This window comes from Apodemus sylvaticus, chromosome 2, assembly GCF_947179515.1.
Source record: "Apodemus sylvaticus chromosome 2, mApoSyl1.1, whole genome shotgun sequence".
NCBI lineage: Eukaryota > Metazoa > Chordata > Mammalia > Rodentia > Muridae > Apodemus > Apodemus sylvaticus.
The window spans coordinates 47,922,163-47,949,824 of NC_067473.1; the positions used below are offsets into that span (position 1 = coordinate 47,922,163).

The 27,662-nt window shown below is 36.1% G+C and overlaps 1 protein-coding gene across 1 annotated transcript in view; it reads right to left on the minus strand.

The window, feature by feature from the left end:
• The window catches only part of Slc13a1 (solute carrier family 13 member 1), a 75,307-nt gene that overhangs the window by 26,116 nt on the left and 21,529 nt on the right, over positions 1–27,662 (minus strand). Inside the window, exons 3-7 of the mRNA XM_052172442.1 lie at positions 22,646–22,782; positions 20,254–20,441; positions 19,589–19,646; positions 19,460–19,508; positions 3,050–3,201 (exon numbers count right to left, since the gene is read on the minus strand). Coding sequence (XP_052028402.1) covers positions 3,050–3,201; positions 19,460–19,508; positions 19,589–19,646; positions 20,254–20,441; positions 22,646–22,782 — 584 coding nt within the window. The remainder of the gene's footprint in view (positions 1–3,049; positions 3,202–19,459; positions 19,509–19,588; positions 19,647–20,253; positions 20,442–22,645; positions 22,783–27,662) is intronic.

The following is a 27,662-nucleotide window of genomic DNA, read 5'->3' on the forward strand; positions in this document are numbered from 1 at the left end:
GCCTCTCAAATCTTTCTGAATAATGACAATGTTTCCAGTAGCAAATTTTCTGTAGCATATGGCTAAAGTACTGTTAATTCAGAACACACCTTTAGTTTCTGGGGAGGCCACTTTTCATTAAGGAAATTTTTTCAAAACTTTCTCATCAATTTATTTATTCATTCATTTTACATCCTGAATGCAGCCCTCTCCCTCCTCCCAGTCCCACCCTCCCACCCTCCTGTTCTCCTTCTCCCATTTCTCCTCCCCTTCTCCTCAGAGAAGCCCTGTCCCTGCTAGGTACCAACCCACCCTAGCACATCAAGTCTTATCAGAATTAAGCTCATACTTCCCACTGTGCCAGACATGGCAGGCCAACTAGGGGAAAGGGTTTCAAAAGCAGGCAACAGAGTCCAAGTTAGAGACAGATTACTGCTCAAAACAATGGCAAGTGGTATCAAGAAGAAAGGATTGTATTATCTTAGATATTTCCTAAGTAAAAGCAGAATATCTCTCCAGCTCTAAAAATGGGCAAAAAGAATATATATTGCAGAACTTTAGGCTTCTGATATTTTCCCAATGAAATTGAATGAATAATGCCCCACTGTAGTTTTATGATACTACTGTATTTTTCAAAGATGTATTCATGTAATACTTACCTATATATTTTAGTTTATAACAGTACTTTCTATCAAATGGTAAATTGGGCTTTATTCTAATCATGATTTCTATATATTTATTAGTTGAAAGACACCATTTTGAAGAAAAACACTGTATTTCTAGGTATATTTTAAGTAGTTTATAAATTTAAAGGAAACTTTGGTCAAGTTTCATGATTAGAGACATTAGGTTCATGAAAATAATTATTGAAACCTTTGTTTAAATTGTTAAAAGGCTCTTGACCTGATATTAAAAATAAAGTAATGCATGTAAAATACCAAGAGAAAGATTAAGTAATAAAAAAAATTAAATACACTACACAGGAACACAAAGAACAGGAGCAAGCTCAGCATGGACTCAGCTGTGTAAAGTGGTTTATTTAGAATGGCTAGACCATCTATATACAGCAGCTGCTCTCTGATACAAACAGTGGTAAACCATTTAAATTGGGTCTTAACATTAGGAAGAGAATTCTGAAGAGCTGGTTGAGATGCAGAATCTCTTTCCCTGATCACGGGTGCAAATCTAGCTGGCAAAAAAGATTCAGGAACATTTCCAGTTCTTAATTTGGCTATTTGTGGAATATAGCCACCCAAGATTAAATTTTAGAAGGCCTCCATTTATGCATCAAATACCTTTCAAATATTTTTTCCTAAGTGATTTTTTTTAGACTTATGAAGTATCATTGAAGAGGAGAAGTACACCCAAACCCCACCCCTAACCAAAAAGCTATTTGAAACTGATACCTGGTGGGAAAGAGAAAAGCAGTGTTCTCTAACTGAGAGTCATTGGGTGTATCAACTACACTTCAAGGCAAAGAATAAGCCCAGGTGGAGTTAACCACCAGAACATGTACTTTTTACAAAGTCTTTGTGTTTTCTTTTGCTTTTTTTTCTTTTTTTGTTTTGATTTTCATTTTTGTGGCTTTTGTGTGTGTGTGTGTGTGTGTGTGTGTGTGTGTGTGTGTGTGTGTGTGAGAGAGAGAGAGAGAGAGAGGGAGAGAGGGAGAGAGAGAGAAAAGGAGAGAGAGAGAGAGAGAGAAGGACAATAGGGAGGTGAAAAGGACCTGAGAAGAGTTGAGAACTGGCAAAAACATGATCAAAATATACTGTCTGAAAACCTATAAAAATAACATAAATATATCTTTATACTAAATATACAAATTAAAACAAATGTATGATGGATGTATATTCACAGAAACATTAAATATATACAAAAGTATTCAATATTGAACCTGAGCTTCTACATCTTGTTCTTAGCGCACAAGATGCCACTCTGTAGAATGGGGATTGATATTCTTAGCCTTGCATTGGTTGGAGAAGCTATGTACGCAAAAAGTTTTACAAATTACTTGAGAATGTCAATAGAGCCTAGGGTTCTGCTCTTTGGAGTATAGATCCCTGTTTCTGAACCCTACATTTTATGGGCAAAGCCTGCCTCCTCTTCTTAAAGTCCACTCTTCTCCCTAGCACTCTTACAAGTACACAATATACTTCTAGTACTTGAAATAGACCTTGCTTCTGAGCTCTCAAAGAAAAACATGTATTTCTAACTATGTCTTTAATAGTTTTACACAATTGCAAATATTTTAGCATTATTTACATATTTAGCTCTCATAGTATGTTTCCAATGTGACTGTTTTACATATAAAAAATTACATGTTGGAGGAATTAACTTTTTAGTTAAATTTTGCAATTTAACTAAAAATTAAAGTATTTAACTCATTTAAATTTAACTAAAACACTACCATGGTTGAAACTAGAAATTCCTCAAGGTTTGTAATGGTCTGGTATCACAACTATAAACTTTCAGCTATTCATTCACATATAAGTCGGATATTCTAATGATTTTATCTCTGGTAGTTACTTAATAATTCTTAAGTAACTTAAGTATTTAATTCTTCAGTGTTTCTTTTGGTGTTGCCAACCTTAGCCTCTTCCAGTTAGTGCGCATGTTCACAGTACACCATTTAAGTTCAAAGGCTCAGTATCCAAGCTCTGTGTAAATCATCTCATGCAACAGTGCATTTTCATATCAGCTGATTATCACATTATTGAATTAGATGTAATGAGAAATTCAGTCACTTTCTGGTAAGAAGCTCAGACAGGAAGGATGCTCCATTCCATCACAGAGGCATGCTGTCTCTGATATTAGCAGAGTCACTTTTACAAGATCATGATCTTAGCTTAGCTTAACAAGAGAATGGATCTTCAAATACATGTTATTTTACCAGATCCTACATATTCATCATCAATCCAAAGGTGGATTTCTAAATCTAGAGACATCCTAATAGGAAACAAAGTTAATCCAGCATAACAGTTTAGTCCCTGAATTTGATGAATCAGGTAAGAACTACATCTATGGTTTGTTTGCTGTCTACTTGTTGAATCACCAATCTGATTTTACTTACGTATTGAAATGCTCAGAGAAGATCAGGTTGGTGGAGGTACCGGTGAGTGTTGTCAGCCCACCAATGGTTGAAGAGTAAGCAATACATAAACACATGAGCTTACACACCATGTGGTCCTTCTTTGACCGATATTTTGCTCCGGTGACTGTGTTCTGTTAATAAGACAAGACATTATGAGAACAGTTCTATTTGTGGTAACAACATTCTTATGTAATGAATGTGTCCTAGCTTTTCTATTTGATATATATGATGGTGTTTGAATACAGAACTTTGGAAGGTAATTAGAGTTAATGACATGAAATAAGATCAAATCCCCCTTTAAAAGGAGACATTAAGAAGACATTAAGATTTTTCTTCACCAACTGAAAATGCACAAAGGTGGCAATGGGTGTAGCCAGGAAGACTCTAGTCCCTGCCAGACCTTGATCCTAGACTTAACTGAGGTGAATGAGATTTTTGTTGATATTTTGTTATTGTATCCTGGGTTAAATAATAAATAATACATAGGAATAATACATAGGAATAAGGCATAGGAATGGGACAGTATAATAAATAAATAAATAAAATATTTCACAAAATATTTTTGTGAAAATATTTCACAAACACAATTTCAGTCATCCTTTAAAGCTTATTTTCTGTTTCTCATCCAACCCTTCATTTATCCCTTCCCTTTTTTCATAACTTCTGAAGCTTTCTATAACTTTCCGCTATTATTGCTGGTACAGGGTCAATAAGCTCTTCTTTGTGAGCTTTTCCTCACTTTGGCCCTTCCGTGGTTGATATCCATAAGACATCATTCTAAAAACCAAATGTTTTCATCTTCATGATCCATAGCCTGGACAGATGGACTCATAGACCTTCTTCCTCACTCTCTGCTCCAAAATAGCCTGCATGTATGTGTATATATGATCATGCACACACACACACACACACACACACACACACACACACACACACACACACACACACACAGATACATCCACTGGATCATATAAGTTGGGTATTCCTTTTTTCTATACTTTCTATCGTGATAGTCTGAAGTAGTTATTTTTTCTTTCATTTAATGCTGCTGCCTGGCTCAGTCATGTCTTGTTTTGTGAAAAAGTATCTTGACAAATACTACAGAGGCAGAGAAAGGGTTTACTTAGCTTACAATCCCAGGTTACACTCTATCATGGCAGGAAAGTCAGAAGGGGGGCGGAGATTGAACAACTAGTCACATCCAATGTGATTGACTGTTTATGCTCAACCCAACCTTTCCATCTTTATACAATTCAGATTCCATCAAGTAAATTTTTCCATGTAAATTTTACACCATAGTGAGGTGAGCAGAATTATACCTCGATACCAAGATACCAAGGTACAGATGAACACAGGAGAAGCAGAGAGGTTGAATGAATTATCCAGTGTCAGTGCTTAAGAGAGACAAACCTGGATAATTTAATTATTGTCTTGCTTTAAAATTCAGAGTTGTAGCCCTTGCTCTGTATTATTGGTCTTCCCTAAAATATTCTCTTTTTTTTATTGTTATTTTTTTTATTCGATATAATTTATTTACATTTCAAATGATTTCCCCTTTTCTAGCCCCCCCCACTCCCCAAAAGTCCCGTAAGCCCCCTTCTCTTCCCCTGTCCTCCCTCCCACCCCTTCCCAGTTCCCCCTTCTGGTTTTGCCAAATACTGTTTCATTGAGTCTTTCCAGAACCAGGGACCACTCCTGCTTTCTTCTTGTATCTCATTTGATGTGTGGATTATGTTTTGGGTATTCCAGTTTTCTAGGTTAATAACCACTTATTAGTGAGTGCATACCATGATTCACCTTTTGAGTCTGGGTTACCTCACTTAGTATGATGTTCTCTAGCTCCATCCATTTGCCTAAGAATTTCATGAATTCATTGTTTCTAATGGCTGAATAGTACTCCATTGTGTAGATATACCACATTTTTTGCATCCACTCTTCTGTTGAGGGATACCTGGGTTCTTTCCAGCATCTGGCAATTATAAATAGGGCTGCTATGAACATAGTAGAGCATGTATCCTTATTACTTGGTGGGGAATCCTCTGGGTATATGCCCAGGAGTGGTATAGCAGGATCTTCTGGAAGTGAGGTGCCCAGTTTTCAGAGGAACCGCCAGACTGCTTTCCAGAGTGGTTGTACCAATTTGCAACCCCACCAGCAGTGGAGGAGTGTTCCTCTTTCTCCACACCCTCTCCAACACCTGCTGTCTCCTGAATTTTTAATCTTAGCCATTCTGACTGGTGTAAGATGAAATCTTAGGGTTGTTTTGATTTGCATTTCCCTAATGACTAATGAAGTTGAGCATTTTTTAAGATGCTTCTCTGCCATCCGAAGTTCTTCAGGTGAGAATTCTTTGTTTAACTCTGTACCCCATTTTTTAATAGGGTTGTTTGGTTTTCTGGAGTCTAACTTCTTGAGTTCTTTATATATATTGGATATTAGCCCTCTATCTGATGTAGGATTGGTGAAGATCTTTTCCCAATTTGTTGGTTGCCGATTTGTCCTCTTGATGGTGTCCTTTGCCTTACAGAAACTTTGAAATTTTATGAGGTCCCATTTGTCAATTCTTGCTCTTAGAGCATACGCTATTGGTGTTCTGTTCAGAAACTTTCTCCCTGTACCGATGTCCTCAAGGGTCTTCCCCAGTTTCTTTTCTATTAGCTTCAGAGTGTCTGGCTTTATGTGGAGGTCCTTGATCCATTTGGATTTGAGCTTAGTACAAGGAGACAAGGATGGATCAATTCGCATTCTTCTGCATGCTGACCTCCAGTTGAACCAGCACCATTTGTTGAAAAGGCTATCTTTTTTCCATTGGATGTTTTCAGCCTCTTTGTCGAGGATCAAGTGGCCATAGGTGTGTGGGTTCATTTCTGGATCTTCAATCCTGTTCCATTGATCCTCCTGCCTGTCACTGTACCAATACCATGCAGTTTTTAACACTATTGCTCTGTAGTATTGCTTGAGGTCAGGGATACTGATTCCCCCAGATTTTCTTTTGTTGCTGAGAATAGTTTTAGCTATCCTGGGTTTTTTGTTGTTCCAGATGAATTTGATAATTGCTCTTTCTAACTCTGTGAAGAATTGAGTTGGGATTTTGATGGGTATTGCATTGAATCTGTATAGTGCTTTAGGCAAAATGGCCATTTTAACTAAAAATATTCTCTTCTACACAACTTTATTGACTTCTTTTTACATAAAGCACTGTGTTTAGATTCTTCCATATTCAGTACCATCATGTCCTCTTGGTCTAAGTCAATATTATCTCTGGCCTGGATCAATCTCATGATATCTCGGAGGAAATGTGGGTTAGTTGTTGACATTTCACAATCTTTCTATATGTTACAGTCTTCAAATAAATCTAGGAACTATAATAGTACTTGATATTCTTTATTGTGTTATAGTCATATGTACTTTAATCATATGGATAATTTTTAAACTAAGGTGTATGAAACATATCTGAAATAGCTACGAATTGCTAAAAGAAGAACCACCAGTTGTCATGGTAATCAAAACACACTAAGACACATTTATCCATGCATAATAACTGTTATGGTAGTGCTACAATGAATGTTGGGAACTAGACATCATCTGCTAGATTGCATTTCTTTTGAAACATACCTGTAAGTATTGATGAATTGTAGGTTAGTTCTACAGCTTATTTTGTAAAATACCTTCATATTATTTTATATAATGGCTACAATAACATATACTCCCTCTCACAAAACACAACACAGGGTGCATTGGAAAAGCCGGCTGTCTGTGATATTGGCTGTGTAAGGCCTTTTCACAAAATCATAATAAGGAAAAATGACTGCTCTCTAAAAGTCAACGATAATGTGGAAATGACATTTAGTATGACAGGTTTTGGTGCTATGGACTGTAATTTACCTTTTCTTTTTAATTAATGTAAAGGTCAGACCCTATAGGTATCTACTCTTTACCCAAAAGAAAAAATATAAAAACTCTATTTGCCTTATATTTTTTACATGGTAATGATTTGTATTTTCTATGTGACCTTTTTCTATTAAAAAGTTACTTTAAAATGTATGTAAAATATGGCAAACTTCATTAAAAATCTTATGAGTGAAACTAAAAGATACTTGAAACTTAGGGCCTATGTATTAAATATTTTTTATTACAAGAAAGACATCCAATAGCCCAAAACTAATGTATAATTTGGGCATTATTAAGTTGATAGTTGTAGATATTTGAAAATGTAATTTATATATAGTTCTACATTTACACTACAGCTTATAGATTTAAAAACAAAGAATAAATATAGATTTTATATGAAAGATGAGCTACAAATATTTGCATATATGTACATAATAATTAAAATTTGTCAGGTCTGTAATAAAACTAATTTAAAACTGAGATGCCATAGTCTTTTTCTTCATAAAGAGTATAAAAGTACCATTAATGCTAGGGTGAGCATTACAACATGCATGTAGATTTTATGAATTTAAACAGGTGAAAAATTTAAAGTCAATTCAAATCCTGCAATGATTAGACTTATATACAAAATGATTATACCAATCAAAGCTTTAATACAATGTTTTTGATGTAGAATGGAAGGCACACATTTTTCCTGTCGCAGGATGCTTGAGCCTCATAACTGAGATTTATTGTCATTTTGTGATATGGGATGCTGAGGTTAACCAGTTACCATGCATCAATGAATGAGTAGAAAATTATGGAGAAATCAAAATTTCACAGGAAATTAATCTTTAGTTTCCTGTTAAGATGATAGTTTGAATTTAGAACCAAGTTTTGATACCAGAGCAAGAAGCTGGATTAAATCATTGAGTCTAGACAGTAAGATCCTGCATAGGAGAAAACATGTTTGCAAATACAGGATGAAAAATACCACAGTCCTATGTCTTCATAGTGGAGAATTTTGGTGAGTGTCTTGTATGTTTATGTTATGAATCTGAGAGAGGAGGGGAAAGGAGGGAGGGAAGGAGAGAGACAGAGACAGAGGAAATTTGAGAATTACAAAGCAAAGAAAGATTTCAAAAACAACTGAAGCATCTAGAAATATTAGATATGATGTGATCAGGAAGACTCTTGTGCCAGGGTGCCTGAAAGACATTGTCATGGTTATGTTATGAATGGGAGAGTGCTTTTGTCACAGAGTAAATGAGGCTTCTGTGAAATTGCAGAGGCAGGTTTATATCTGCTGTTAGATAAATATATCCAGATGTACATAGGTGACCTGAAAAATGAGGGACAGAGTGGTGACTCAGAGAAGGATTTGACAGAATGAGTCAGAGATTGGATATGCCCAACTCTTAGGCGAAAGCTGAGAGCAGCTCAAGGAGAGTGAAGGCTGTTCAGTCAGTTTAGTCAGTCTGTTGGGGGTCAGTGCAGTTGAGTGCAGTGCAGTTGGTGAGTTCATGCAGTTCAATGAAGGTCAGCAGAGACAGTTTAAGCGATTCAATAAGAAGGGGCCAGAAGAGGCCAGAAGATTAGAACAAATTGCAATAGTTACTTTGAGGTCAAGCAGAACAATTCAGTGAGAAGCTGAGAGAAGCCAGATTGAATCAGCCAGCTTGGAGAAGAGTTTGAGCCAGAACCTGTTTGAGTTGAACCAGCCGGCCTGAGTTCAGGCTAGGAAATGTGAGCTATTCACCAGTAAGCCTCCAAGATGACATTTACTGCTAGTGAATAAAAGTCCTACTTACAAGAGAAAACTATTCAACGTTCCATATTTTTTTTATTTTATTCGATATATTTTTATTTACATTTCAAATGATTTCCCCTTTTATAGTCCCCCACTCCCCAAAAGTCACATAAGCCCCTTTCCCTCTAAAAACATCTTTTAAAAGGAATCAGTCCCTGTTCCTCTCACTTTTCTGAAAGCTGAAAGCTTGCGGTGTCCCCTTTCTACCCATAGTATTCTGAGCTCTCCAAATTCTGCTTCTCAGCTGCCACCAGGAGGATTTTAATGATAAATATTTTGTTTTTCCAGTATGGAAGTTCTCTTCTATTTCTCAAAATTCTTTACCTCTCTTCTCTACTCTTTTCCTAAATCTTTTATTATTTTCTTGCTTTTGTTTCTTCATATTTCATCATCTGAAATTTCTCTTTACAGCCTCTTCGGAAATCTTCCCTTTTTACTTGAACTTCATATCTTTATTTGCATTGTATATTTCTTTTTTTCAATAAAAAATATTTATTAAAAATACTCCCCATGACTGAGTCAACAATTTATTAATGCATTATATACTTCTGTAGTTTACATTCTTGTGTCCTCCTTCTCCAGAATGCTGTTTATATTTTATGAATGCAGTTTCTTCCGTTACCTCTCTAAACATATTAATGATGTTTTCCTTTCTCATATTTGCCTCTTCTCACATTGACTGTTACCTACACATAGCTGATTTCTTTTTGTTTGGAACTTCTTCATGCCTCAGGCTTTCTTCAGATACCTAGGAATTTGGAGTTGCCTGCTCATATTCAAGGCAGCGAAATGCTGCTTCAAAGCTCTGCATGTGTGTTTTGGGATTCACTCTTGGCTGTGAGCTTCACTGACAGGCCTTTTTTGAGAAAACTCTAATGTCAGGATGCTGTTGTTTATTCTGTTGGGCTGATTGTATTCACCAGGGAATTCCCCCAGGGACATTTCTGGACTACTGTGTGTTGACACCTGGAGGACATTAGAGTAGGCTGCTGGCTCAGTGGAATAGAAAGCAGGCTCTAACTGCTTGCACTCCTGGAGGGCATTGGGGCAAGCAGGTTATATCTACTCAGGGCAGGAACTTTCATTTGGTGCCCATAGTTTCACTATGATCCTCTCCTTTGACTCAGAGCCATACCTGACTATTCTCTGAGATGCCGTATCTAGGATGATACTTCTTGATGGAATAGCAGCTATCTAAGTGGACTTTCAGAGACATTTGGAGGTTTAATGGCTTCAGAAGCAAAGTTTGCCCCTCCTCTGACATTGCTATATAAATACTTTAAAACTACTACTTAAACTGTTCTACTTGCTTTCTTCAATACTAATTAGCAATTCTGTGCCCACTGATACCCAAGTCTTTTCTAGCCATTCATTTGCATTCCAGACTCTGAAATCATTTTGTTTTCCTTTCATTTCTTACCTTTATAGTTACAAAATTGATTGTGATCATGGCCTAAGCAGTATATTTGTTCATCCAGAGAGAGTGGATTGTAAATTGGCCTGTTTAACTTGTCGTTTCTATGAAGGTCTGATGCACATATTTCTATTAAAACAGCAACAAAAATATAGTGTAGGGTTGTAATGCAATCTACCTAGAAGGCTGAGGCAGAGAGGTCTTTGATAACATAGTGAGTTCAAGGAAAACCTGGGCAATTTAATAAGACCTTGTCTGTTAATAAAAGAGAAAATTAGTCTGGGGATAAGCTTAGTGGTAGAGTGCTTTCCTGCTGTATGCACTACTTCAGGCCAACCCCTTAGTTGCTGTTGTTTTAGAGAATTAGTCTTTACTAATAAAGAATGGACAGATTAACCATGGTAGCTTTATGTCTCATATGTAAACAGATCATATAACTCAAGGAGGGGAAATGGAGTAGAAGTTCAAACGCTCAGAGGTATGAAAACATCGGACCTCATTTTGTTTGCATATTGAGTTTCCATGTGCGTAGTTAAATGGATAACAGACGATGTTATTTAGTTTTAATTAAGCTTGGCTTTTCATGATGTACCTATGGTTTAAAATAATTTCTTTAAGGAAATTATTTCTGCAAAGAAGTCACAGAATATAACTAGTGAGAAAATGAGGAGGGTGAAAGGTACGAAAGGATTCTTCTCATACTCTCTGGTATGAACTCTTCAAGAAGATCTAGTTATTGAAGATCTAGTCAGGGATAACCTGGGGTACTCAGGGTACCAATAAAACTGAAATGATCAAAAATGGTTTTTGAAATAAGTTTTCCATTCTTTGAAGCTACTAAAATTCTATGTTTCATATTAAAAATGAGACTATCAGCTTATAAAACAATAGGGAGATGCACAGATTAGTACTCAAAATTTAGCATTCAGGGCGTGAAGGCTTTTCAGTGTGAAAATAAGCTATTTTTCAGAAATGCTTTAAATTATGACTTTTCACGGTACAGGATTTACTAACAAAATTGTATTAACTTAAATACTAAACATTTGGAAGCTTCCTTTGTGATTTTTGAGCTAAGAAATAAATATATGTGGCACTACATTAAAAATGTTCTTTCTAGGCTCAATAGATGCCCCAACAAAGGGAAATCAAGGTGGGGGGAGAGGTAGGAATGGGTCAGGTGGAGGGGCATATACTTAGGGGCAGGGGGGTGAAAGAAGGAGTTGGGAGTTTTGGGGGAGGGGGAGCCCTGGAAACGTTTTACCACTTGAAATGTAATGAAAATTATATTCAATAATAAAAAAATAAAAATAAAAATAAAAATAAATGTTCTTTCTATAGTGGTAAACATGACTGCAATAATATATAGATAATAGCATATAATATTTTGTATCATAACAAATCCAACTCCCTGTTTAACAATTTTAAATTAAAAACATTAAGCATCCTTTTGAAAAATATCTCACTAAATTATATGAAAGAAGAAATCTGTATTAACTGTAAAATATAGTGCAAGTGAGTTTAATATTAGGAAGCGATGAGTCTGACTTTGCTCAAGAGATTTCGTTTATCTTGTTACAAAGAGAATTTGGAATGGAAGATAATGCCCAGGGCCAGCTGTGTGAGGGATGAGGGTAGGAAAACAGTCATATCCCATATCCTCTGCAGAGTTGGGAGAAGGAAATGTCAAGTCAAGCGAAGGAACAGTACAATGCATCCTAAAGATTCCTATCCTAAGCACTTTAAAGCATAAATTGTCATTACTTCTGTGTTAAGGGAAATATGGTAATATAATTGAAAACTCCTGTAGGCAGCTGCAACCCTGAACTCAGATTCCACCCCCCGTGGAAATTTCAAGGAAAATTAGCATTTCAATGTTTGGAAGCATGACACATGCAAGAAAATTGGGTAACAGCATGAAAAAGACCAGCAAACCAACCTGGCAAGAAAGCAACCCACAAAGTCATCAGAAACTAAAGCTATAGGATTCAAGTAAGTTTATTCATCATTAATGAGCTTTTGGAAAGCTTTAAAATATTAGTATACAAAATGGGGCCTTAAATATAATTTAAAACTCAGTGAAGAGGTTCATCAATGAAATAGAAATAGCTTAAGTAAGAACTGCTGAACTATAGAATTTACTTAAGTTATTTGTGAATAATCCACAAGTCCACCAAAGAAGTAAACAAAAGAGATGTCAATACTTTTAAAAGACAAGGTTACTTAATGTGTTTAATTGGAGGGAGAGGCAGTCATGATTAAGATGAGGTGGTAGAAGATAGATGATTTACAGGTTTTGGAAGAGACAATGGAGATTCAGAAAGAATATACTCATATTAAATAATATGCTAAAAACTCTGTCTCTGTCCCTGTCTGTCTGTCTGTCTGTCTGTCTCTCTCTCTCTCTCATACACACACACAAACACACACACACACACACACACACATCTCTAAAGTAACTGATAAGAAAAGATCACCTACAAGTAATGATACTTTGATAGCTGACTTCTCACAGAAAAAAAAAAGGTCAGAGGGCAGTGTAAATTAAGATATGAGTGTCCATAACTACTAAAGTATACTTCAAGAATTGCAAGTAGCTTTCTAATATACAAAAAGTGGAGATTCAACACAAAAAGACACCTCTCTGAAGTATAATCTAGCTCTAGATTTTACTAATTTTTAACACCAACCAATTTAGTTCAAAGAAAAACTAAATAAATTAGAAATTACAAAAGATATACCTGTAAGTAGTGTAGAAAATAAATAAATAGTAACATTATGAATAATCACACACTTGCATATATCATAGTAACATAGAACTAGTTAAACATGAAATAGAAACATCTGAGTAGTCCTAATCCCAGAACAATCATAGGGAATCCATTTGTCTTTTACTCTCCTCTTTCTTATTCCCACTAGCTATAGTACTGAGTAGAGGGAGATAGTAGATCTTTCACAGACTAAATGTCTTCATTATGAAGATGGTACAGGAAAAACAGAAAGTTAAGGCCATTCTGGTTGAGGAACCATCATTTTAGCCTATTTCAATTTTCCTGACACCCTTTGTATTTTGGGTGTTTGTTGAAGTGCTCAAACCCAAACCCTTATTAGTTATCCATGGGAAAACCTAGAAGAGCACATCTAAGTTGGGTCAAGTGATAACTGAGCAGTATGTGACTATGTACACTAATCATTCTGGTAACTGAATTTCACCTAAGCAAGGGATAGGAAAAACATCAGAGAAGATGCATATGTCTACAGAGCCACAGTAGTTTAAGCTAAAGTACGAATTTTGTGGTTAGTCTGGGGCCAGGTGTTCTAAATTGCTATTGCTTTCTTGGCAGAACTAATGAGATTTGTTCCTACTATTAAGAACTGTATTTGTTGCTATGTTTACCAGACTATGAATTTTTTGGCAAGTATTAAGAAATGTTGTCTTCTAGAATTTAATTTTCAGCCTTAAGAATTTTCACCCCAGACTAAACAACCCCTAATTAAAAGCTTGATGCAATTTGTTCAAGGATATTTTTTTCTCAAACTTTTTCCCTTTGAAGGAACAACAGGTTATAGTAAATGAATGATAACAATTATCTTTATTTTTCATAATAATGTACTGATTTTTTTTCAATTTTCTTCATTCAAAGATGCCTGGAGGTCTAGAGATTGAGGGAGTATAGAACTCTGAGCTGTCTCTTTGAGTAATGCTAAGGCTCTCTGTGGAGGCCAAGAACTGGGGCTTTTTCCTTTGGTGAGTGCAAATTCATTTCAATGCCTAGGACTCATTTCTTATGAAAGTGCTATAAGTGATGTTTGGTTTCCTAGCTGTCACATGAGACTTGTGAAATATGTGAAATATAATCACCTATGTATGCTGGTGTTCTTTGGAATCAGCATTTGTTTTTCAAGTTCCTTTCTCTAAAAATATTGCAGGTGTTTAGAAAGCAGAGCAGAATTCATGAGCTACCCACTTAACCATCACTTTCATTGTAGGCAGCAGTAGGCTGCGGGTTAATGCTTAGGTCTTGCCCCATAGTGAGAGGAGAACACTGGAGGGAAAAATAATCTCCCTCGTTTAGTATATAGCATGGGAATGTGCCCCTTAGTTATGAGCACTATGGAATTGCTTCTTGAAATCTGAGAAACAACAGAATCTCCATCATCCTTAACTCCAGCTCATTGTAATCATCTCCGGCAGCCAAACTGCTCTTCTATCTACATGAGGACTTTGCAGTTCCTTAGCAAGAACTTTACAGTTCATTTTATCTTTCAAGCACTTGTAATATTTTTTTCAGATTCATCATAGAAGGTTTTATGAATCATGATGACATTTTCAAACATGCACAGGAGAGAAACCATATAGTTTTTGCCTGTCTGAATTTGGGTCACCTTGTTTAATAATAAATTCTCCAAACCCACCCATGTTTCTGAGATTTTCATAGTGTAATTTTTTCTTACAGCATAATAAAATTCCATTTTGTATATGTACAACACTCCATTATTCATTTGTTGATGGAAGGGCTTCTGGGAAGTCCCATTTCCCTACTGTCATGAACACAGCATCACTAAAACTGGATTGCAGCTGTGCAGGCATCTCTGTGGTAGGATATGGAGTCCTTGTGTATGTGCTTAGGATCTGTTTAGCTGAATAACGTGGTAGTTCAAGTTTTAATATTTCGAGAAACCTCAATAATGATTCCCATAGCAGCCTTACTAATCTCGACGGTCCCCACCAGTAGTGAGGAAGGGTTTGCCTTTCCATAAATTCTCACATTTTATTGTCAGATATTTTTGGTAGTATCCAGGCTGAGATGAAGTGTTATGTCAAAGAAGTTTTAATTTGCATTTGCTTTGAAAAGTATTCACTGTTCATTTATGTTTGTTCTCTTGGAGACTACTCATTCATCTGTTGATTTGAACCATCCCTTTGTTTTCCAAACCATTATTTATTTTTCCATGCAAAGTTTTAATATGACACACAGTTCTATTTTTATGCTTTTTCTACTTGCTTTTATTACAATTCATAAACAGCGTTAGTTATTTTCAAACAATTGTAATTGATAATACTGAAATTATCCAAGCATTTTAGCAAATAATTACTAAACACTTACTATAGCCACTACTGTCCCAGATATATAGTGTAATAATAATACTATACCTATATGGGTCTTACATTTTAGAATAGGAAGCAGGTAATAAAAAATTAACTAAAAATAAGCACATTATATGTAGGCGTATGAGAAAATTACATATTCTTTAGAGAAAAATTGAATTAAGTGTGAGGATTTGGAATATGGGATATGGTTGCTACAATGAAGAAGAGACAATAGGCTGTTCATGGCATGGTAATATTGGGCATATGTTAAATTCATTTTTCTTGGTCAATGTGATATTATTATAATAAATAGAGCATTTATTTAGTATCAAGTATGAATTTTCTTCTAATTTAGAACTGTTTATTTACTACATAATAAATTATAGCTTCCTCTCTATTTCTATACATCTCACCCCTTCCCCTGGGGTGTGTGGGGTGTGTGTGTGTGTGTGTGTGTGTGTGTGTGCTTTATTGCCTTTGAAAAACAAGAAAAGGTTATTAATAATTTTATGGTAATTTAATCTCATTATTTCAGGTCAATTCTGAATTTGGTACAAAATAAATGGTTTTAACTTAATAACATCATATTAATTTTTATTAGATAACAACTTTAATTCTTTTGTAATAATATGACAGAACTGTGAAAATCATGTTTCTTGTTTGTGAAAGAATTTCACTTTGTGGCCCAGGTTTGTTTGCCTGGAACTCACCATATAGCCCAGGCTGGCCTCAAGCTCATGGCAATTCTCCTGCCTTAGCCTTCCATGTAATGGCATTACTGGTGTAGATCACTATATATATTTTCACCCTTTCATTTTTTTCTTTTTTTTTAATCATTGAAATATATTTTAAACCATTCTCTTTCAAAAGAAGGTAATATTTATATCTTTGTGGCTTGAAGATAAAATGTGATGTCAAACTGTACAGGGTTTATTTAGTATCAATTATTTAGTATTATTTAGTATCTGTACTGGCTAGTTTTGTGTGTCAACTTGATACAGGCTGGAGTTATCACAGAGAAAGGAGGTTCAGTTGGGGAAGTGCCTCCATGAGATCCAGCTGTGGGGCATTTTCTCAATTAGTGATCAAGTGGTGAGGGCCCCTTGTGGGTGGTTCCACCTTTGGGCTGGTGCTCTTGGGTTCTATAAGAGAGCAGGCTGAGCAAGCCAGGGGAAGCAAGCCAGTAAGAAACATCCCTCCATGGCCTCTGCATCAGCTAGTGCTTCCTGATCTGCTTGAGTTCCAGTCCTGACTTCCTTTAGTGATGAACTGCAACGTGGAAGTGTAAGCTCAATAAACCCTTTCCTCCTCAACTTGCTTCTTGGTCATGATATTTGTGCAGGAATAGAAACCCTGACTGAGACAGTATTTATCAAGTATTTAGTATTATTTAGTCAGTAGAATACCCTATTCTACTTCAAGAAGAATGCAGACAAACAAAACATTATGAACTCAAATATTTTACAATAGATTTTATAACTAGATAAATTGGGTGTAAAGCCTTTCATATAATCACTCAGTGTTAAATTGCCTAATGTAAGCCTGATGAACCAGCTGCAGTTCTTTAGAATTGCAATATGAACCATATAATTTTTTTTATTCTTGACAATGGAGCTATGCTTGCTAAGAATCAAAATAATTTTATATTTGTATATTTAATTTGGAGTGCCTGTAAAAGCCAGGGAACTAGGAAGGGTTAATGGAGGATGGGAGTGATGTATGCTTTTGAATCACATGCGCGCGCGCACACACACACACACACACACACACCTACACAATTTCAAGTCAATAGAATCTCCATAGTGGATGGGGGAGGGACTCATGAGGCCTCCCTTACCAAAAGACCTCTTGGAAGTTGCTTGCTGCTAGAAAGGAAGGTTTCCTTCAATAAAGCTGCACCTACAGGGAGTGGCCCTACATTCATGCTTATAGGCAGGGCTAACTGGATTCAGTGGTTTAATTTTACAAGGGGGAAGGAAATGAAGTGGTTTAGAAGACCTGGGTGGGTTGGAGTTTAGGAAGAATAGGGAGAAGTAGGAGCCAATATAATCAAAACACTTTACATACATATATGAAAATCTCAAAGAGAAAATTAAAATATTTCCTCCATATACAATGAAATGGTTTTATTTTCCTAAAAGCCTATTCTACAGAAAAAAATCTCTTATAGCTGATTTTTAAAAGTATTAGGGTCTGAAAGGCCATATAGAACCAGCACTTACAGTTTTGCTTTTCTCTTCTCAACTGAGACATCAATCTTTATTGGGGGCGTGTATACCCCCACCTACCTTACTATTTTTACGGCAAAGTTTTCCTCCATCTGCATTCCCCATGTCAGTCCACTGCATCCCAGTCTACGCTCACCTAGTTTAGTACAGTAGAGACATTTTCTATACTACTTTTTCTCTTTCCCAGGGCCTGATTAATCAGAAAACTCATCAGGTTCATATCCCTTTGCTTTCACAACGTTACCAGAGAATGCATCCCATAGCAGAGTTTGCCGTGTTGTCCATTAGCTTTAAAGATTCTTCCCACAAGAGCACCTTCCAACATACTGTGGGCTCAAAAAATCTGCCCTTCGCCCCACCCAGGCACCCTGTGCTTCTCTGGCACCTGTCCAGCAGTGGCATCCCAAAGGCTGCGAGCTTTGAAGCATTGAGATGTTGATAAATAGATTCTTTTATTAGAGTATCTTTTTCTCTTATACCTCTTCATATTTGTCCATTCCTTAATTGGTAAAAGTAAATATTGAATTCCTACCTGCTGTGTTTCAGATAGTGGATATGCTGAGGTTAAAATCAGGATAGAGTGGACCTGCTCTTACGACATGGAATTTGCAATCTTCTCTTGCAGACTGTCACCTTCCCAGACTCAAGCACTTATTTTAATCCTCCTTCTCCATGATAGGCCCATATTAAACTAACTGTGCAACTTTTTGGGAAGCTTAGCTTTTGGGAAAACTTACTGTAGCATTTTTTTGCGTCTGTTTATCATTGTTGTTTTGCATTTCCTAGACTCTGAGATATTTATACTGAAGACTAGTCTGTTTTCAACATCTCTCCCTACAAAGCCCAGAACACATTGGATAGCAAATCAATTTGAACTTAAGTCTTAGGCATGGTGCCAGAAACCTAGCTTGCTGAAGGTATTTCCAAGGAAATGATTGGCTCTGTGTAGTTTTATATCTGTTCTGTTTAGACTTGCTAGGTTTTATGAGCGTATACAAAGTTTATTTTCCAATGTACACTTTTATAAAACACCTGCCTCACTTAATTCTTAATGTTTCATAAGGAATATTTTTATTTAAAGATAAAATAAATAAAGAATTTTAAATAAAGAAAATTCTCACTAACATGAATTTTTCTCACAAAAACCTTCAGGTAGACACAGCTAATGGTTTAAACCTTATCTTGCATTTATTTTCTCTTTTCATAGAACTCACTCTTTCTTTGAAATTTCTATGAACAGTAAAGTTCCTTTTCCCATTGAGCTGCATGCTAGTGTATTAGACAGCCGAAGAAGAAATATATATCTCGCTCTCATTTTCTTAATGCCATGGTTACTGTAGGGCTATTTCTAAGTAGGATTATTTTCCGTTGCCTTGAGAAATTATGTTCCTGGTACAATGCATTGTAGTGTTTTTATATTGATTTATTCTGAGGAAATGCATTATATAGTGCAGTTTTCTAAGGTCCCCTTCCTCTCTTCAGTGTCTACAACAGCTGCAGCTCTTTTGCCTATATTTGACAGAAGCAGCTCACATTGAAATTTTAGTGGCAGTGGGAATGCTAAAATTATGTGCTTACTTGTATGTATATGAAAAAGGATGTTCTAAGTCTGTAACCTGAAGAAACAGGGCTGATGCTCATGAAACCAGTATAAGTTTGAGTCAACAAAATTTAGTGAGAACTGAAACAGTATTCTGTGGCAGAACTGTGTTTCTTTAAACTCAGTAGGTTAATCACCATTACCACAATTCTAATAGAAGGAAAAAAATAATGATTTTAGGCTTTACAAAGCCTAAAATGATTCTTATCTGGATGTCTATTGAGGAAGGCTTATCAAACCACTGTACCACACCTGGGCCTTTTATACAAACTGATTTTATATGGGAAAGTAACACATTTTAAAATAGGTATGTATCCAGTTAGAGTGTTCATATAATTCATTTATGAGTATTTTTAGGAAGAATCATATATAATGTACCTTTTCTGTCTCCATCTTGCTTGACACTTTCCCTGTGTCATTACTGCTTCTGAAACATAAATTGACCCAGTTTGTAATTTCATTAAAATGCAATTTGGAAAATCTTTATTAAATATCAATAGTTCTTACCCCGTAGCTGGTTTTGTTTTCTCATTTATCTCATTTGTTTCTTGTCCAATAACAGTTTCTGTAAGATATTAAATGAAAGAAAGGCCATTTAAATAAAGAGTTAAAATTGGGTCTGCGTATGTCTACACATGATATGCATGTATACATTAGAAGGTATGAGCATTATTTGAAATTTAAAAATAAACAAGTTCACCTTATAGCAATTTAGTATCCTTCTTTTATAAGCACAAATATCCTGCAACATCTTCCATTGCATCCGAGCAGTTCATCAGAGCAAGAAATACCAATGGTGGAATTTAATGCTGTGTTGTACCCCAATAGGATGTAGGAATTAAATATCTATAATGTATGCAGGAAAACCATTCATGAGAAAGGAGTATAACCTGGATGTCTACTGATAAGGGCATGAGAGCATTCCATTGGACTGGCGGGAGGGTACAAAGGCGTTTTTCCTTTTTATGCCAGAGAATATATTCAACAGTTAATTTAATGTAAAATATTTGTAGAATTCATTTGGATACATACTGGGGACTACAAAAATAGTGAGGCTAAATGCATCTCATGCATTTATGAATTCTTAATTCAGAATACATTCCAGCATTATTGGATTTATGCCTACTGCCCAGATGACTAGACCCCACTGTGGCCACATCAATACATGATACCATCAACTTCCAGTCCACGGGCGGCAGATTCATTGAAATAAGTCATCTGAGTGGCCTCGGCCTCTGCTTCAGCACTGATGATCTGCTGCGCCACAGCCTCCACGATGGGCATCACCATGGCAGCAGTAGAGGTGTTGCTAAGCCACATAGATAAGAAGGCAGTACTGCTCATGAACCCCAACGTCAGCCTGAAACGAGAGTGTCTTTAGTGTGGAGCTGTGCCGTCCAGCTCATGGAGCGCTCTATAGTCAACTATTTAAAACCTTTTTGCAAATTGGAAATAATGTGTTTCAGAACACAGAAGATAAAGTTTCTGCCCTGATGGGGAACTCCAAGTGTAGTTATACAGACAGATAGGAAGTTATTAAAATAGGTGTCCCTTAAGGGAACAAGAAGAACATTTGTTTCAAAATCAGATAAAACTTAAATTTATACCTAACTGCAAATTGGTTTGTAGCAAAACAGCTTGCAGTGCCACCCTAATACTTTAGTATGTTTTTTTAAACGAATGGCTACTTGGCTCAAGACCCAAGGAAGATGAAAGTGTCACCAACTAATGAGAATCCCCTAGTTTTGTTTCATCTTTGGTCCATTTTCCTGTTTGTTAGTATGTGTAGCAAAAAGAACTAGGAACAGGATTCCTATTTATAAATCTTCCTTTCACTCATTCATTCTCCTGGTTCAATACATCGTGGGTGGAGAAAATGGTTACAATCACTTTCTAAAATGAAGTTTCAGAATTTTCTATAGATTCTATTATTTATGCTCTCCTAAACCTAGCATTCCTTCCTGTTGTCAAGAATTAGATTTATTACTTGTCTTTTCTTATAAATAGAGTAATTCATCCTTAAAATAACAAATCTAAGACTTTGGGACTTAAACCATTTCTATAAAATTTCATCATGATATTTGAATGGGGTCTGGGGGAGTGATCTGATAGGAGATGCCAAAAATCATTCAGAAAGAGATATTTTTATAAAGTACTAATTATATAATCTCCTTTTAGAAAAGAAATTAGGTCTATATAAACAATTCTATACCAAGTTTCCAACTTGAGTATGATGTATATTTTTATGTGTGAAACAACATAAAACATCTTACAAATATGCTTAAACAGAACTTATTCTTAATTTAAAAATAAAAACTGTAACTATAATATCATTAAAAACTAAAACTATACTAACTTATAGTATCTATAGAATATATAGGTTTTTTTCCATGTTAAATATATTAGCATCATGTGAAGCTTCTATTGGTGGAAATGCCTTAAACCAAAGAGCCAAATAATGCTGGAATGGACAGGAGTCCTGCCTTACTGTACACTACAGTTTCCTCTCTCCCGGAACAATGACCAGATAGATGATTAAGGAAAAGATTTCTATGATACTCAAGAAGAAAAGGCACTTTCCCACTGTATTTATATAATAAATTTATTTTTAAGAAATAATAAAATTTTAAGAATAATAAAATTCTAGGTAATATATTTTGCCATGGTTGTCTCATATGTGTCATATATACACAGAGAAATGTACGTGAACATACTACATGCATAGTGTTAGTATTTTAGCAAAGAAATTTTCTCCACAGTGGTAAACACGAAGTCTCCTATGCCCTTGAAGAAATTATGCAACAGAAGTCATTTTTTTTTCTTATTTTCCGAAGGATGATAAGAAGGGGAAAAAACCACCTAAGGCTTTAAAGTAAAACATTATGCAAATTATTATGACACTGGAAATGTTTCTTAGCTGATGTTCCTGTTTATAACAAGAGGTGAAGTAGAACCCAAATAGGCAATTAATTTAATGGAATGAAAAACATTTATTTCAGTGAAGGGGAATCAGTCAAATGAGTAATTTCACATACAGAAGAAAAATCTCAATTGATTGTTTCACTTTGCAACACTTGATTTGAAAAGAAAAATGTGTTCACCTTGAAATTTTCCTGCACAGATTTGTATTCTGTCAGTAATGTCTTTGTCTTTGGTTCTTAACATCCTCCCTGTTGATAAAGGATGCTCTTGAGTGAGTTTTGAATGTGTAATCAGCCAAATAAACAAGATGGGATTGAAATCTACTCTGAAGTATGTCAATCTCCTGTGCTGGGGTTCAAGGCGCCTCTCATCTTTGCCTCCAATGGTGTGAGAAAGCTGAGAGCGTGGTGTGCATTTCTTCCAATCTCCCTGAAATTTGACCTGCAGTGAAAGGAAACTTGTTGCCGTTTTCCTCCTACCCCTCAAGCACTCTTTACAAAGCCTTCGTAATTTCATAGTTACCCTGCTACCCAAGGCAGTTCCTGCATTACTTACTTAGATTTTGCTGGGCAATAAATCATATGCTTAGGATATAATGTGTACATCATACTGTACACGTAATACTGTATACATAATACTCACCAGGCTGGATTTACCCCCACCATCATCACCATCCTCAGAGCAATCCTCTTGTGCAAATTCCATTTTTCTATTGATGTTGCTAAACAGATAACTCCAATTAGCAGAAGGTGAAAGTCTTTGAAATAAGCAGAAGCCACCTGGAATTGCAATGAAAACCATGTTTTACATATCTTGGTCCGGGAGTGATGAACAACAGATATTCTTAGACTACTACTCTTAACTGTGACCTTCAACTGTGCAATTTTCTATTGTGTCAAAGAATGTATAAATGTGTTTGAATACACATTATCTATAGTTTCACCCAGAAACAACCCTATTTTAAAGAATACAGGGAAATATGTATACAAAAAGCACTATATTTTAAAAATAAAAGTATAAGTCACTTTGTACAAGTGGTGCTATACTTTAATGTCTCCGTCTATAAACTGATGTTACTATTAAAATGTCTTATATTGGAGTACCAATGACTGAAATGTTAGGGAATTCCACATTAGTCCCCAGTTTTCAAATCTTTATCCTCACCAACCTGAATTTGCAACTTTATTACTACCTGTTTTCTGATAACCACAGTCCTCCTTCATATTTGAATGATTTCATCTTCAAAGTACTTTATTGTAAAACAAATGTCCTTACCTAAAGACTGCCAATTTAAATCATTTTTACTAATCATCGCTCAGAGAGGAACGGTGTTCTGTTAATTCGAGCAACTATTAATTCCAAAGAATTATCTAACATGTTTAATACAAATCTCCTGACTCTGGAAAAACTATGTGTTAAGTTAGAATCTCAACTCTTAAACTTCAGAATTTTTCTCCCATCGATCTTCATAAAACCTTTACATGATAATTTATATTTTTCAGAATTTTTTTCTATTTTCAGAATGCCCTTAAGTTTAATAAATTTACTTGTAATTTGTTAGAGAAAGCATCTCATGCAACTGGTATCTAGAAAGGACATTAGGAAATGCTTTATATACAAAAAACTCATATAAAGCATTATAGGGGAAGGGGGATCCAGGAAAGGGAAAATCACTTGAAATGTAAATAAAGAATATATTGAATTTAAAAAAAAGGAAATGCTTTATAAAATCAAATTACAAAGCTATGTTGAGCAGAGATGATTATAAGAAACTGTCTTTTCAAAACCCTAGTAATATGGCAGGGGAGGGATACAGTAAGACTATTCTAACACTATGAAAGGAGAATAAAAAATGAATTCTGATGAAATTTTTGCCATTATCAATCACAATATATATTTTGCAAAGCCTTCATGCAACATCCCTCCATAGGATCCAAAGTGATGCTCTTTAACATGGTGAACGATGGTCACTCTGTGCTTGGCTAACAATTCTGAGGGGTTCAACTGAGCTGACTGCATGTGCTGGAAAATGGAACGGAATTATTTCTGGCACCAAGTCTCTGTGCCCACTTCTGCTCCTCTTGGATGCTACACACACCTCGTTTCAGGATCTCTCTGTGAAAGGCTCCTCCTCCAGCTCCTCTACTTTCCTCCACTTTTCCTGGGATGTATTAGAAAGTAGAGGACTAGATGTTGACACAGAGCATGGTGACCTGCGCCTAACCACCATAGACCAGAGGGGCATTTTAAGAACAGGGCTTCTCTCCTGGGAACTTAGATCAGAAACCAGGGCCTGTGGTGCAGAAACAGTGGTGGCATCTGGCCATGGCTTTGGGCTCTCAGACCTTTTTAGGTCTTGAGAAGTGCCTCCAGAGAATATCTGCTCCCTGGTCTCATATCCCTGGCTTGGGATGGCTGGCTATGCTTAGAAGAGGTATTTTTTTTTTTTTGGTAGACTTGCACTTAGACAACTCAACTCTTCTGTGGATGGAGGATGACTGGGAGGATGAGGAGCATCTTGACGTATCAGAGGATGACTTGTCAGAGTTCCTAGAATGGCTCCTGGACCGTGGTGAAGGGGACCTTCTCTTTCGGTATCTGGATCGAGAACAGTCCTGATGAGGGCTGTATGCTTGATTCTGCCAATTGGAACAGTAATTTCTATAGCCACCTAGGTTATACTGGCCCCATGGATAAAAGCCTCGATTTCACCCATGAAAATAATAGGGCCTCCTATAGCCTTGGAAATCTTGATTCTGATATACTCTCGGGTGATTTCTTTCTCTGTTGTGAGCTGCAGCCTATGATCTGGAATGAGACCTAGAACTCAGCCTGTGCTTCCTTGAATGAGAGACAGATCAGCTTTAGGATGGGAACTTTGAAAACGAATGAGACTGAGATTTTGATGTAGATCTTGAGCAAGAAGGGTGAGACCAGACCAGGATTGCTTGTGTCATCTTGGAAGAGAGAAAGATTCTATTATTGCTTGAAACCCACAGCAAACATTCTGCTTTAGAGGATGGGGAGATGATTCATTTGTTAAGAGTGCTTGCTGGAGTCAGTCATGGTAACACATATCTTTATTCCTACCATCTGGACTGGTGGGCCAAAGCGATTACAACCGTCTCACAATGGCACAACCTGCCAGAACCTTGCACCCTGCCCATTGCATCTTTTTAAAAATGAGAAGAATTAAACATTTCACAACACAAGAAATGATAACCATTTGAAGAGCTGCAGATGCTCTCATCTGAGACCAAAGGGATGTCTGATAGTTTCTTCTGCCCCCACCCCGACACCCATGAATTTCTTCAATGATGAAACATCTGGAATTTCTACATGGGTCCTGCTGTTGTTCTGCCCTGCCCTGCTTCTTTTCTTTACCACATCCTGTAGCTGCTTGCTTAGGTCTCTGCTCCCAGTCTTAGGCCTGATACCCATCCCATGGCTTCCGAAACTGATGTTTTTAAATCATCAGAAGTCTTGGCACAAACTAGGAACTCTGTAAATAAAACTGAATAAATTAATGAGGTAATAAAGAATGCAATGATGTTTGAGCTCCTGCCTTCCAAATGTCTTTATTCAGTCCTACCCCTTCCAGCCCACCCAACTCTGTGCCATTACTTGCTACAACTGTTTTACTATATTGATTTTTCCCTTGTGTCTATGGCTGTAAACACTTTTTCTCCTCAATAGTGTGTTCCTTGTTCTTTGAGAAATTTTTCTTGGCCTATTTTGAAATATTTCTAATCTGTTCTCACAATTGCATATACTCTAGATGATTTCATGTGCGCACTTCTTGTTTCATACATTTGAGGGTGAATCCTAGAGAGTTAATTCCTGTCTCTGTGTGATCTAACACAGTGGAGATCAACTTCACATTTGCCGAGTGAGTGCTGACTTCAACACTCCTTGTATTCTGACAGAGAAGTCCAAGTTCCAGAATGGGAACCCAACAGCCTTTTCCATTTTCCCACAAACATCTAAAACTTAGTGAATCAAAATAACAGACACCTTCTCAACTCAAATATCCTTTGAATACTTTCTTCCTCCTGGTCTATTTCATGAAGAATCAAACTCCATCTAGTCTGTGGACTAAGTCAAATTTCAGAGTCATCTGAGATTCCCTTTTGACTTCCAATATGTGTGTACTGTTTCTTTTACTGTCTCTGTATTTTAAATGTATTGAATCTTCCCTATTCCCACAGGATCCTGCCATTAACGTCCTCCCACTGTTTTCTAACTGATCCTATACCATGTAGTCACTTTTATGAAGTGTGAATCTAGTCACATCATCAACTTATTTATTCTCTTTCAGGTGATTGATTCTGTGGTACCTAATCCTATATTCTCCATTTGTCAAACATAACTCATCTAAATTCAGGCTCACTGCCTCTCTCCAGCTCAATCTTTCATCATCTGCTTTCACCCAGTTACTTTCTGTGTATATTTTTCTCTAAACACAAAAATAATTAGACATTTGCTTTCAATTTAAACTGTAAACTCCTTTTTGCATTTCCTACAAACTTCTAATCTTCTTTCATAGATTAAAATAGATGTTAGTTTTTCAAAGATTTCTTTTCTGGGACCTAAGCTGGACTATATGGCAGTTTTGTGTTATGACAAAAACACGTATATTGTGTTGACTTTTTCACTTCATTCAGCTAGATAACTTTGAAGATAGAATGAATTATATTGATCAGAGAGTTATGAACTTATCATGTACATATAGCTCATATAGTTTGTGTTTAATAGGTATTTAATTACCAAATCCTTAGGTCCAAGAACCTTAGAAATTATTAAATGAAAAGCAGCAAGTTATCAGAGAAGGCAATACAGTATTACGAGCATATGGGAGATACTTCTTCAAGGCATAATTAAGTTTCAAAGAGAAAGTGAGCACTTTTTCCTAGGAAGTGTGAGAAGTTGTCCTGTAAGACCTAATGCTGGAATTTTGAAAGTTGCTCTTTATGTGTTTTGCTTATGGAAACAACTCATTGACTCTGTGATGATGTTGTTTCCTTAAATCTATGTATGGGACCATAACATGAACATAACATTGGTTCTACTTTCTTATAAAGGAGGGTAGAAGACATTCCCATTCACTCACATCATGACTGAAACACTAAGTCAACATCTACGGAGCAGAAAGTTAACTCTTAACAGATAGATACCAAATCTATTGATATTTTAAACTTCTATTTTATTTCATTTTCTTTGTGTGTGTGTGTGTGTGTGTGTGCATGCATGCATGCACACACACGCACACACATGCTTGTGCCTGTGTGAGTACCTATGGAAGTAAAAAGACGGTGCTAGATCCCTAGAGATGAATTTCAAGGCAATTGTGAGTGGTTCAATGCCAGTTTGTGGAACCATACTCTGATCCTTTACAAGAGCAAGAAGTGCTCTTTTTTTGCTGAAACTTCTACAGACCCTCTATTGGGCTTTGAACTTGTAACTTGCAGCCTCCAGAACCACAAGTGATTACATTTCAAGTGTTTGGAAGTTTCCAGCTTTGATGAATTTTGTTATTTTGTTTTAGATACTTGAATAAATAGCTGATACATTTAAAATTATAACTTAGCTTAAAGTTACATAATAAAATCTCACACTATTTTTCTCTGTCTTTACCAGAATATCAGTCAACCTTTTCTCT